The 13,597-nt window shown below is 43.1% G+C and overlaps 1 protein-coding gene across 4 annotated transcripts in view; it reads right to left on the reverse strand.

Annotated features, from left to right (window-relative positions):
* The window catches only part of GANC (glucosidase alpha, neutral C), a 215,483-nt gene that overhangs the window by 78,757 nt on the left and 123,129 nt on the right, over positions 1 to 13,597 (reverse strand). For all 4 annotated transcript variants that reach the window (XM_073609527.1, XM_073609525.1, XM_073609528.1 and 1 more), the window contains one exon: positions 2,984 to 3,080. In XM_073609527.1, the coding sequence (XP_073465628.1) occupies positions 2,984 to 3,080 (97 nt within the window). The remainder of the gene's footprint in view (positions 1 to 2,983; positions 3,081 to 13,597) is intronic.

Consider the following 13,597-nt stretch of genomic DNA (forward strand, 5'->3'; position numbering starts at 1 on the left):
TTGTGGGAAAAAAGGACGCAAATTTTGCTTGGGTACAGCATTGCATGACCAGGTAATTACCAGTTAAAGTAGCGCAGCGCCAAATTGTAAAAAGTGCTCTGGTCATTGAGCAGCCAAATCCTCAGGGGCTGAAGTGGTCAAAGATCTGAACCACTTAACAATGGCCACTAGAGTTGAGACAGGGCTATGCCGCATATGAAACCAAAAAAACATCCCATGCTTAAAGGTTGATACACCAGGTATACAGAAACAGGCTAGACAGTCAACAGCCAAACCTAATGGATGTCGTGGGTGCAGCAGTTCCCTGTGTATCCAGAATGAAGCAGGTAAAGCGAGATGAAGCGAGGCTACTACCTGGTCTTCAGTTCACATGTTCTTTAAAGTGGAACTTTACCCATAACAACTAGAAAAAAATAATGTTCTTTTGCAAGGAACCTACATTCCACATTAATAATTATGCTACCAAAATGAGTGTGGGCTGCCATTTTGCTGAAGCCTAGAGCCCCTGAGCAGCATTTCTTGGTGCTATAGAGAGTCACCAGACCTGTTTTTTTTTATTGAGCCACTTAGAACGTGTTTGCCATGTTACTCACCTCTAATAATAGGATATAATAATAGGATTTTTGTACTCACCGTAAAGTTTTTTTTAATGGAGTCCATTGATAGACACAGGTGCCATGCCTCTGTGCCTATGTCCATGCTCTTGGTACTGTTTTTTTACAAAACTGTGGCATGCTGGTAGTAGGAGTTGTTATCCTGGGCTGACCTACAGTTTATTTTATCTGCCAGTGTCCGATCCCCTGAAGGCAGCATTATAAATTTATAACCCAAAGGTTTAAGACTTCCTGTGATCTTCAGTGGACTCCATAAAAAAGTATTTTACGGTCAGAACAAAAATCATATTTAAGGAAATGTGCTTACAATGCCTACCAGCCTACCAGCCTAACATTCAAAACTAAGAAGCTGTGTTTGAGCATTGCACAACCATAAATAAATTCTCATTTTGCATTTTTTTTTATCAGAACTTGTTTATTAATAAATTGCTATATAATATATGATACATACAATTACTGCAGTAGAAAAATAAAAAAAGACAGTACATACAGAATTTAACTTTTTGAGCATCCATATTATCTGAGCAATAACAGAAGGTAGTGCAGATAGTAAATTTCTCTTTTACCCCCCCTAATCCCGAAAAACACTAATAGAACAGTATTAGACATTTCTTCAGCCAACGGATAAGGCAGAGTCTAGTGCATAACTTTTGAATGTGATTAAACCTGTGTTTTCAACCTCTCTCTCTCGCCACCCCCCCCCCCCCCCCCAATATCAACTGTCAACCTCTACAGAAGGAGCCTGTCTATTACCAGTTGTGGTGGGGCAAGGCTTGGGTCATCCAGCCATGGCTGCCAAATGAGATCAAATTTTTTCGCAGCCTTCCTGCGGCTGTAAGCCAAGCGCTCCCTGAGAAGTAAAGAGTTTACGTAAGCAATCCACTGTTTCCTTGTGGGGACCATGGGTGCCATCCAATACCTTGATATAAGTTTCCTGGCCAGATACATCAGCCTAGTGATCATATAATACACTCCTTTCGGATACATTTCCACATCAATTGCCCTGAGCAAGTACACCAAGGGGTTCAGGGGAACAGGAATCTGAGCTAGTCTGGTGATGCATTGAGAAACCTCCGCCCAATATCGGCGGAGTTTCGTGCACCTCCAGAGTAAATGTATGAAGTCCCCCTGATGTACTTTGCATTTTGGACACAGGGGAGAGTCTCTACTTCCCCAGCTATGGAGTCCCCATCTATATCTCCAATATCTTCCACCCACTTGCTTCTACATTTGAGAGAGGCATGATCCTGGACAGAGGACAACAATTCTGCATATATCCTAGATAAGTCCCTTCCGGTTCCTCTCTCCAGGGGGACAACCCCTGTAGTTCCTGAAGTTCTGGATATCTAGGGTTATTCCACAATGGGGTAAAGGGCAATGGGCCTTTAAGTGCCTCAGCTTTCTGAAATTCCTGCCATACTTTCCTAAGGAGAACACTCGTGGGAGTTGAGTGCGGAATACTGGGCAAGTCCATTTCCATGTGGGAAGCTGCCATCAGTGAGGGGCTAGACATGGTGACCAGGTTAATTACGGGGTCCTCTCCTGCATCCCCTCCCCACCCCGCCAGCTGTTGGATTTCTGAGGCTATGAAATATATTTTAGGGTGTGGTACAGCTAGTCCTCCCTTATCCTTTCCATATTGTAGGGTGGTCAAGCTAATCCTAGCTTTTTTCTTTTTCCATATCAGGTCTAGCATTAGCGAGTCAATGTGTTTGAACCATTTGTTCGAAATCCACATAGGTGAATTGTGGAACACATATGTGAGTTGCGGTGCCCATACCATTTTTATTAGATTCACTTGTTCACCACTGATAAGAGGAGCTTACACCAACTATTACATTTAACTTTCTACCTGTCTAGTAGAGGGCCCAAGTTCAATCCAGGGTAATCTGCCGGTTCTGGGGACACCACCACCCCCAAATACCTGAAACTGTGTGCTATGTCTATTTGGCCTGCCCCTGCCGGTAGAGGTGCCACCAGAGGGTCAATGGGCATTAAAATTGATTTAGACCAATTTATGGTGAAGCCTGAGAATCCACAAAAATCAGTTATAATCCCCATCACTGCTCGCAGAGACTCTGCTGTGTCACCCAGGTAGATGAGTGCATCATCCGCGTACAGGGATATTTCTCATTTTGTATTTAATATGTCAATTATAGAGGATACTGTGACCCTAAGGGGTGATATACCTCTAAGCTGTTTGTTCCAAGTTTTATTATCCTGACTGTCTGATCTCAGATTTTATCTTCTACAATTTTCCCCAGCCAAGTGTCTGCAAATAATCTGTACATTGTTTCCAGCATTACCTTAAATCAAATCCTTTTCTCATTTATAAACCTGTTTGGTGAAAATAAATAAAAAAAACTCACCATAACGCTGTGATCCAGCAAAGAAAGATCTTGTCAGCACAAAGGGTCTTTCCTTCCCTCCAGATCGCTGAATTAGGCCATCTGAAGTGGACATTTGCTGTGAATACAACATCTTTCTTACATTAAAGTAATACAGATTATCTTAATATACAAACCCAATTCCAAAATAGTTGGGACGCTGTGTAAAATCTACATAAAAACAGAATGCAATGATTTCTTTCACAATATAAAACATAACAAATGTTTAAACACATAAAATGTACCATCCAACATTGTGTTTCAGCATTGTCCATTGCGCAGAGATTTCTCCAGATTCTCTGAATCTTTTGACTAAATTATGTACTGTAGATGATGATATAAGTCATTGCAATTTTACGTTGAGGAACATTATTCTGAAATTGACAATTTTTTGATGCAGCTTTTCATAGACTGGTTAACCTATGCCATCTTTACTTCTGAGACACTCTGACTCTCTAAGATGCTCTTTTTATACCCACTCATGTTACTGACCTGTTGCCAATTAACCTAATTAGTTGCTGAATGCTCTTCCTTGTTATTACCTTTGAATTGTTGCTGTCATCAATTTTGAAATTACCTTTTTTTTTTTCTTAAAGGATGTGTAAAGGTTTGTTTAAAAAAAAAAACAAAAAAAATGTCCTACCTACCTCCTCTGTGCAGTTGGTTTTGCACAGAGTTGCCCCGATCCTCCTCTTCTGGGGTCCCTCAGCGATGCTCCTGGCTCCTCCTCTTTTCAAGTGCCCCGTTGGAGAGCCGCTCTCCCTTGGGGCACTCGTGTGCGCATGCTCCTGTGTCCTGCTGCTGGGTTCATTGACACAGACAGCAGGACTCGGCCCCCAACTCCCGTGTCATTGGATTTGATTGACAGCAGCAGGAGCCAATGGCTGCGCTGCTATGAACCTATCCAATCAGGACCCGATACCGGCTGGAGTTGGTGTGCTCGTCCCTGTCTCTGGAAAGACCGGGTTCAGATAAGTAAAAAGGGGGCTCTGGGGGGCTGCTGCATCACAGGAGGTTTTCACCTTAATGCATAGAAACTATACATTTTCTTAGCTTAAACATTTGATATGTTTTCTATTTTCTGTTGTGCATTTATGACTGTTTTAATTTGTAGAGAGGATTAGAGAAATGTCTACAATTATTTTGCAGTATTTTCTATTGTGAATAAAATATGGGCTTATGAGATTTGAAAATCATTGCATTCTGTTTTATGTAGATTTTACACAGCGTCCTGACTTTTTTGGAATTGGGGCTGTACATGCTAGCTGTAGTTTGAGAATCACCTGTTATTATCAGACCAATTCTGTTGTCCTAGAGGGTGATAACAAGCTCAGAATTACTTGTTATTATGCAGTATTTTTCGTTTTCTTTTCTAATAATTTTTATTGGTTAGATTAGTACAGAGCTTTGTCCGTACAATGAAAAACAATCATAAAAATAAAGGTGATACAACACAATGACAAAATTTTCCAAAGGTTAACAGTAGATAGTCGTTGCATTCCCAAGACTCTGGGGTTATTCCCAAGTTACAGCATAATGTTGCGCAAGCAGCTAAAGTGTTACCAAAATGTAAAGGGATGAAAATACCATCCAATGGCCAGCTATAGCATCGTCTCATCTAAAGCAATGCACACAGATAGCTAACTTGGGGACACACCATTAGTAATTCGATATGGCCCTCCATAGGGCCCACCTGAAGTGATACGGAAACCCCAGGGTCGTAGGTTGTTATTTCTGAGCATTACCTTTAGGTAATATTACCTAGAACACGAGTAACCTAAGAACAGGATAGCGTAGAGAAAATGGGGAAGTTGTAAGAAAGTAGCATATTTCCTCCGATCCAGTAGCACATTGTCGTGTTATGTATTTCCTGTTAGATAGCAAATCCGGCGGTCCCATATTCCTTCAAACAATTTAAGTTTGTCCGTTAGGATAGCAGAAAAACATTCATTGACCATAATCCATGTTAATTTGGCCTTCACCAATTCAAAGGAAATTGTGAGTGTCCTCCAGGATCTGGCTATTGATATTTTGCGGCCTCAAATCTAGAGGCAATCAATTTCATTGTATTGTCTTGGGGCCTCCTCCACTGGATAACATAAAAGTGCCTGTCAGAGGGACTTTCAGAGGTTTACATGAGTGAGAGAATCTAAAAAGTTATAGAGGCAAATCCAAAAGCGTCACACTTTTGGGCACTGCAAACATAAAAAGCTGTTCCCTCGTGCCCACAACCCCAACTGTAAAGGGGAGAGGCACTCGGGACATATGAAGCCACCTTGGTAGAAACCATGTACCATTGTAACATCACCTTATAGCTGGCTTCTATTATCAAGGTGTTTATGAGTGATCCAGAGACATTTCAAAGATATGACCCGTGAGTCTGAGTACAAAGATATAGACGTCATTGGCATTAAATTAGCGGCATTTTTCAAAGAGGATAAAAAATTTGCTATCTGAGCATAATAAAAGAAGTCTGTCTGTGGTAAGCAATGTTTTCATGCAAAAATTGCTTAGTCATAATACCTCTCTGATCACAAAAGTCAGTTATTCAAAGGAAACTTTGTTGGTCCATCAGCAAAATGCGTGCGGAGTGAGACCCAAGATGAAAGCTGGATTTTGAAGTCATGGTGCCAGGGGGCAATGAGGAGATATACATTTGTACACAGCAGACAGTCTGTCTCATATATTAAAAGAGAGGGATAGGGATGGGCACAAAATTGCAGGTTTGTCCCTGGATGATAGCCACATCAAATGATCAATCAATCTGGATCTAAAGACAGATGATTCTAGTGTCATCCATATAGGATACGAGTGTTTGGTGTGATATCTTGTAAGCTGGGCCAGCCCTGTGGCATAATATTTAACCAGTTCTGGAACTCCCAAACAGCCACATAATTTAGGAGTAGAAAGCGTGCATCCATTCACCCTGGGTCTCTTGTCTCCCCATACAAAATCGAACAACCACTTTTGGAAGGCCTTAAAGTGGTTCTAAAGGCTGAAGGTTTCTTTATCTTCATGCATTCTATGTATGAAGGTAAAAAACCTTCTGTGTGCAGCTCCCCCCAAATCCTTACCTGAGCCCCCTCTGATCCAGCAATGTTCATGATAGCTTTAGCTGGACGCCCTCCTGGAGCATTGGCTCCCACTGCTGTCAATCTTATGCCCTGTACACACAGGCGGATTTTCCAACGGAAAATGTGTGATAGGACCTTGTTGTCGGAAATTCCGACCGTGTGTAGGCTCCATCACACATTTTCCATCGGATTTTCCGACACACAAAGTTTGAGAGCAGGCTATAAAATTTTCCGACAGCAAAATCTGACACACAAAGTGCCACGCATGCTCAGAATAAATAAAGAGATGAAAGCTATTGGCTACTGCCCCGTTTATAGTCCTGACGTACGTGTTTTACGTCACCGCGTTCAGAATGATCGGATTTTCCGACAACTTTGTGTGACCGTGTGTATGCAAGACAAGTTTGAGCCAACATCCGTCGGAAAAAATCCTAGGATTTTGTTGTCGGAATGTCCGATCAATGTCCGACCGTGTGTACAGGGCAATAGCCAATGGGCCAATGAGGAGAGCGGGGGTGTGGTGGTGGGACCGAGCCATGGCTCTGTCTTTTATGGACGCATAGAGCAGCGGCTGGGGAGAGAGCATGCAGCGGTGTCCTTAGAGCAAGCAGCTTTCTCTGGGGGCACTGCTCAAGGGGGAGGAGCCAGGAGTGCTGGCGGGGGACCTGAAAAGAAGAGGATTAGGGCTGCTGTGTGCAAAACCACTGCACAGAGCAACTAAGTATAACATGTTTGTTATTTTAGAAAAAAAAAACAAAGCTTTATGCCGCGTACACACGGTCGGACTTTTCGGCTACAAAAGTCCGACAGCCCATCCGACAGACTTTCGACGGACTTTTGGCAGACTTGCGGCGGACTTTCTAACGAACGGACTTGCCTACATACGATCACACAAAAGTCCGACGGATTTGTACGTGATGACGTACACCAGACTAAAATAAGGAAGTTGATAGCCAGTAGCCAATAGCTGCCCTAGCGTGGGTTTTTTTCCGTCGGACTAGCATACAGACGAGCGGATTTCTGGGTCCGGCGGAGTTACGACGTAAAGATTTGAAGCATGTTTCAAATCTAAAGTCCGTCAGATTTGCGGCTGGAAAAGTCCGCTGAAAGTCCGGGGAAGCCCACACACGATCGGATTGTCCGCCGTATTTGGTCCGTCGGCGTCCGTCGGACTTTTGTAGACGAAAAGTCCGACCGTGTGTACACGGCATTAGTATTACTTTAAGCTCAGACACCTGTACACTGTAACTACTGGAATAGTTCTGAACAGGTACAGTATCCTTGAAAGTACGTTCATTTTAATAGAGTGCAACCTGCCGAACCATGAGGGAGGGTTGACTTTCCATCTGTCAAGATCTTCTGAAAGTTTTGTGTAGAAGGGAGGATAGTTTGTTTAAGAGCATGGACTATATGGTCTACCTTATATGGTCATCTTGAGATAGGTTTAAGGCCTGGGATTTGGTATTATTTACCTTGAGGCCTGAGATTAGCGAGAAAGATTGCAAGTTGGGGATGGATGTAATGTGGGAGGAAAGCAGCATATCAAAATGTCATCTGCAAACTATGTGCACTTATGTTTGCAGTCAATGCAGTATATTCCTTTTAGATCTACTTTATTTCTGAGTTTGATAGCCAGGGGTTCAAGGGCTAAAATAAATAGTATTGGAGAGAGAGGGTGTCACCATCAGGGGTCAGGCTCAAAGACCAGGTGCTATAGCAGTAGTGGAACTACCACCAAACAGGAGGATAGGTACACTGGTAGTCACCCTGGTGAATGACGCGGGCTCACCTGAGGTGCGGAGTACTAACTGGTGTTCACCAGAGCTCCTGATGGTGGAGGTGGATTTTGCTGTGTGTTAGTACCAGGTTGCTGTCATCAGGATCTCCCCAACAGGAGGAGAGCAAGGCGGGGTCCAGTAGCGGATAAGCAGGTAGGGATCAAACAGAAGCGTAGTTGAGTAACAAGCCGAGGGTCGAAACCAGGTAGTTGTAGGTTGGGATCAGGCAGAAGCGTAGTCGAGGAACAAGCCAGTGGTCGATAATGAGTGCCAGCAAAATATGGATGGCAGCAGGGAAGACACTGGCTGCAAAGAGCACAATAATCTGGCAAACAGGAAGTGCAGAGAAATGGCTTAAATGAGAATGTTCATGGGAGGAGCAAAGAGTTCAGGGTCAAGACAAACAAGGTTCAAGACAAGATTATCAAGGAATTGTCCCAGGAACTGTTCAGCATTCCAGGTAGGTCAGCAAGAAGAGACATTGCCTGACCCAGCAGAGGTTCCAGGTTCAAATCCAGGGCCTGATGGGGCAGCCTTGATGAGTGCCCCATGAATGCTGAGTGTTTGGGGATGATATCTCTTTACCAGCAAGGATGCTGTAGGATCGCTATTTAACATCAGCAATATTGGCGAGAATCTTGGACCAAGCCCATGCCGATTGAGGACATAAAAAAGAGAATCCCGCGACAAGGAGTCAAAGGCTTTGGGTAAATCCAACGAAAGTAGCATACACCCTCGGTCTCTCTTCCCATCCCAATTAGTATGGATAGTGGAGACAATGTCTGTTATTCACCTCGTTTGAACAGGAGCATGTCTACATGGGGCAAAGCCCACATGATCTAGGTGTATATAGCAGGATAAAAAGGTATTTAGCCTGGTAAGTAGTATTTTGCTCATAATTTTTAGGTCCACATTTATGAGAGAGATGAGCGTGTAGTTCGTACAGTCTTTCCCCGGGTTTTGGTATAACATGTATAAATGCTTTATTTTCAGGGGGGGACAGTGTTGGCTGGTCTGTAAAATTTAAGAATAAACATAAATGGGGGGACAGAATTTCCAGATACTTCCTGTAATAATGTCCAGAGAAGACATCTGAGCCTGATGCCTTGGATGGGTTAAGGCTTTTGATTGCTGCTTTTATTTTATGTTCAATGAATTCACTTTCCATTAATTCCATATGGGCTCTCTTCAGTTTGGGTGATGGAATATCTTGGAAAAAACTGTCCACCCGTGTTGCTGAGAAAGTCTCCAGGTTAGCGTAGGGTTTAAAGTAAAAATGAAAGAATTCACGTAACATAAGTTGTGTATTTTGGGTTGGGTGACCGTTTTGCAAGTGGAATTTAAGCAGGGCCGGGTTGTAACTCCTAGGAGTATGTTTTCTAGCCAATAACATGGTGGTGTAATAGCGATGTCTGGACCATCGGATGTGTTTCTCAGCTTTGGTGGTAATGTTCCATTCCCACCTAGGCGTTTTGAATCGCGGGTGGAATCACAGTGATTCTGCCCGCAATTCAAAATTGCGGCAAAAATGTGGGACGCATTTGCGATGCCGTTGCTTCCTAATGGCACTCCAACCGCGATGCGTTTTTGCCGCAATAAATCGCGCTGTAATCATGGCAAAATCGCAACGCACGAAGCTTGTCGCTCAAAAAGGAGCAGGAGCTTCGTTTGACCAAAAGCGTTGCGCATTGCAATTTGCCGTGATTTCAGCCTGATTTTTCCAGCCAAAATCACACCACAATTGAGGTGCCATTAAGAAGTAATATTATTGCAAACGAGTCCCGTGTTTTGCGGCGATTCTGCCTGTGATTCAAATTGTCTATGTGTGAATTGAGCCTAAGACTTAAATTTAAACTTAAATTTAATATCTATTTTCTGTCTGAGATCAACATGTGGCAATGTACATTGTTCTGCTATCAGCTGTTTTAGTTCCTCCTCCTGTTGTTTTATGACGGCTTCCCTATTTCGTTTGGCTCATGATGCCAATTGGATTAATGTGTCACTGTCACCATTAGGAATCACACAGGCTTTAGCACATTTACAAAAATGAAAATGAATCATACAGCTATTAGTACATAAAACTTTAGTTAAAAAAACATTGTAACACTAATGCCCTGTACACACGGTCGGATTTTCCGACGGAAAAAGTGCGATTGAATTGTGTTGTCGGAAATTCCAATCATGTGTGGGGTCCATCGGACTTTTTCCGTCGGAATTTCTGACACACAAAATTTTCCGACAACAAAATGCGATCGGTTAAATTCCGATTGTGTGTACACAAATCCGACGCACAAAGTGCCACGCATGCTCAGAATAAATTAAGAGACGAAAGCTATTGGCTACTGCCCCGTTTATAGTCCCGACGTACGTGTTTTACGTCACCGCGTTCAGAGCGATCGAATTTTCCGACAACTTTGTGCAACCGTGTGTATGCAAGACAAATTTGGCTCAAAATCCGTCGGAAAAAATCAGACTGATTTTGTGGTCGGAATGTCCGATCAATGTCCGATTGTGTGGCTGGCTTGGTAATGTCCCATGAAGACATACAAATATTCAGCAGACGTTCATAAAGCAGACAGAATGCTGTCATGTGTTATGAGTGCTCTTTTATAGTTGCGGGATAATGAGCAAACTACACTGAAGCGCTACTGATGAAGTTCATGAAGTGAGGAATAACGTCTTCTTTTAAGTCAATTAAAATCGATCTAAAAAGCTTAATAGAAAAGCTTGTGGAACACTAATAGGTATATAAAGCATGAAAGAGACAGCTGGCAATAACAAGAGATGAGCATTAATGGCTTCGTTTTCCTCACACTAATGTGACTGCAGACATGGAAATAAAAACAAAAGAGGAGGCAAACTGATGGCTTAGATCAGTTTGTTAGTAATTTACGCTCACAACACATTTCAGGAACTTTACCCCTTTTAACCCTTGTCAAGGGTATTGTTCACAAAACATTTTGCACATAGTGAGAACAAACTCAAGTTTGAGCAAGTAGAGTGCTTCATTACATTTTTGTCAGGGATCTCATGCAGCAGGTGCTCATTCCCATGCAGCAGGTTCTCATCTATATGCACATGTGCAGAATCATGAGCAAAGAAGCTTAACAAGATGAGTAAGGACTAGAATGCACACGCAAAACAGCAATGGTGCATACATGCAGGCATGTGTGTATACACGTAGGCGTGCGCATGCATCCACAGGCCACATTTTGCTGGTTGGAATCTGTACAGTGTGAAATTTGAGCGCAGAGTGAAAAACAGTTTTGCTTTTGACTGCTGGTGATTTCTGTGTTTGCATTTTTAGGTTCTTTGGGGTCTTTCCTTTTAGCTTTTTAAACACCTTATTGTAACTGGGATAATGTGTGCTAGCAAGATCGAAGATTTTGTGCAGTGCACAGTGTGCCGCATGTATACAACAATGGAGCAGCAGCTCCGGGATGGATACCGCTGCGACAGATGTGAGCGGGTTGCCCTTCTAAAAGCTCACATTTGAGATCTGGAGCAGCAAGTTGCAACTCTGGACAGAACTGACAACCTTGAAAGGGGTCCTCTGCTCACGGAGCATATGGTTAGTAGGATTGATGTGGAGGGGTAAGTCAGGATTATGAGGTAGGAAGATGGGTTACTGTAGGCAGAGGTTGTGGTAGGGGCTCACAGAAAAGGAAGGTCAGCCCTGGGTTTAAGCATCCAAACAGATTTTCCAAGTTGAGTGAAGACGTGGGGGTGGCAAGATCAGAGGTGGCAGCCTACAAATCATTAGTAAGACCTCATCTAGAATATGCAGTTCAGTTTTAGGCACCAGTTCACAAAAAGGATTTTGGGGAACTGAAGAAAGTGCAGAGAAGGGCAACCAAACTGATAAGAGGCATGGAGGAGCTCAGCTATGAGGATAGATTAGAGGAACTGAATTTATTCTCTCTTGAGAAGAGGAGATTAAGGAGGGATATAATCAACATGTATAAATACATAAGTGGTCCATATGGTGAACTTGGTGTTGAGTTATTCACTGTAGGGTCATCACAGAGGACAAAAAGGGGCACTCTTTACATCTGGAGGAAAACAGACTTAATCTCCAAATACAGAGTGGTTTCTTCACAGTAATGCCCCGTACACACGGTCGGATTTTCCGATGGAAAATGTCTGATCGGAGCGTGTTGTCGGAAATTCCGACCGTGTGTGGGCTCCATCGGACATTTTCCATCGGATTTTCCGACACACAAAGTTGGACAGCAGGAGATAAAATTTTCCGACAACAAAATCCGTTGTCGGAAATTCCGATCGTGTGTACACAAATCCGACGGACAAAGTGCCACGCATGCTCAGAATAAATAAAGAGATGAAAGCTATTGGCCACTGCCCCATTTATAGTCCCGACGTATGTGTTTTACGTCACCGCGTTCAGAAAGATCGGATTTTCCGACAACTTTGTGTGACCGTGTGTATGCAAGACAAGTTTGAGCCAACATCCGTCGGAAAAAATCCTAGGATTTTGTTGTCGGAATGTCCGAACAAAGTCCGACCGTGTGTACGCCCTATAAGAGCTGTGAAAATGTGGAATAGACTCCCAAGAGATGGTTCTGGCTAGCTCAGTAGCTTGCTTTAAAAAAGGCCTGGATTCTTTCCTAAAAGTGCATAATATAACTAGATACTAACATTTTATAGGTAAAGTTGATCCAGAGAATATCTGATTGCCTCTCAGGGGATCAAGAAGGATTTTTTTTGTCCTGCTGAAGCAAATTGGATCACGCTTTGCTGGGGTTTTTTTGCCTTGCCTCCCATCAACTATGGGTATAGGATTGTGTGTATGGGTTTGTTTGTTTGTTTTTTCCCTTGGTTGAACTAGATGGACTTGTGTCTTTTTTCAAACTGACTAACTACAGTATCTCACAAAAGTGAGTACACCCCTCACATTTTTGTAAATATTTTATTATATCTTTTCATGTGGCAACACTGAAGAAATGTAAAGTAGTGAGTGTACAGCTTGTATAACAGTGTAAATTTGCTGTCCCCTCAAAATAACTCAACACACAGCCATTATGTCTAAACCGCTGGCAACAAAAGTGAGTACACCCCTAAGTGAATATGTCCAGATTGGGCGCAAAGTGTCAATTTTTTTTGTTTAAGGCAATTTTTTCCAGCAATGTCTTAACCTTCTTGGGCTTGGAGTTCACCAGAGCTTCACAGGTTGCCCCTGGAGTCCTCTTCCACTTCTCCATGACAACATCATGGAGCTGGTGGATGTTAGAGACCTTGCGCTCCTCCACCTTCCATTTAAGGATGCCCCACAGATGCTCAATAGGGTTTAGGTCTGGAGACATGCTTGGCCAGTCGATCACCTTTACCCTCAGCAAGCCAGTGGTCATCTTGGAGGTGTGTTTGGGGTCATTATCATGTTGGAATACTGGCCTGCGGCACCAGTCTCCGAAGGGGGGGTAATGCTCTTCTTCAGTATGTCACATTACATTCATGGTTCCCTCAATGAACTGTAGTTTCCCAGTGCCGGCAGCACTCATGCAGCCCCAGACCATGACATTTCCACCACCATGCTTGACTGTAGTCAAGACACATTTGTCTTTGTACTCCTTACCTGGTTGCTGCCACACGTGCTTGACACCATCTGAACCAAATAATTTTATCTTGGTCTCATCAGACCACAGGACATGGTTCCAGTAATCTATGTCCTTAGTCTGATTGTCTTCAGCAAAAAGTTTACGGGCCTTCTTGTGCATCATCTTTAGAAG

Source organism: Aquarana catesbeiana, linkage group LG13 (assembly GCF_042186555.1).
Source record: "Aquarana catesbeiana isolate 2022-GZ linkage group LG13, ASM4218655v1, whole genome shotgun sequence".
Classification (NCBI taxonomy): domain Eukaryota; kingdom Metazoa; phylum Chordata; class Amphibia; order Anura; family Ranidae; genus Aquarana; species Aquarana catesbeiana.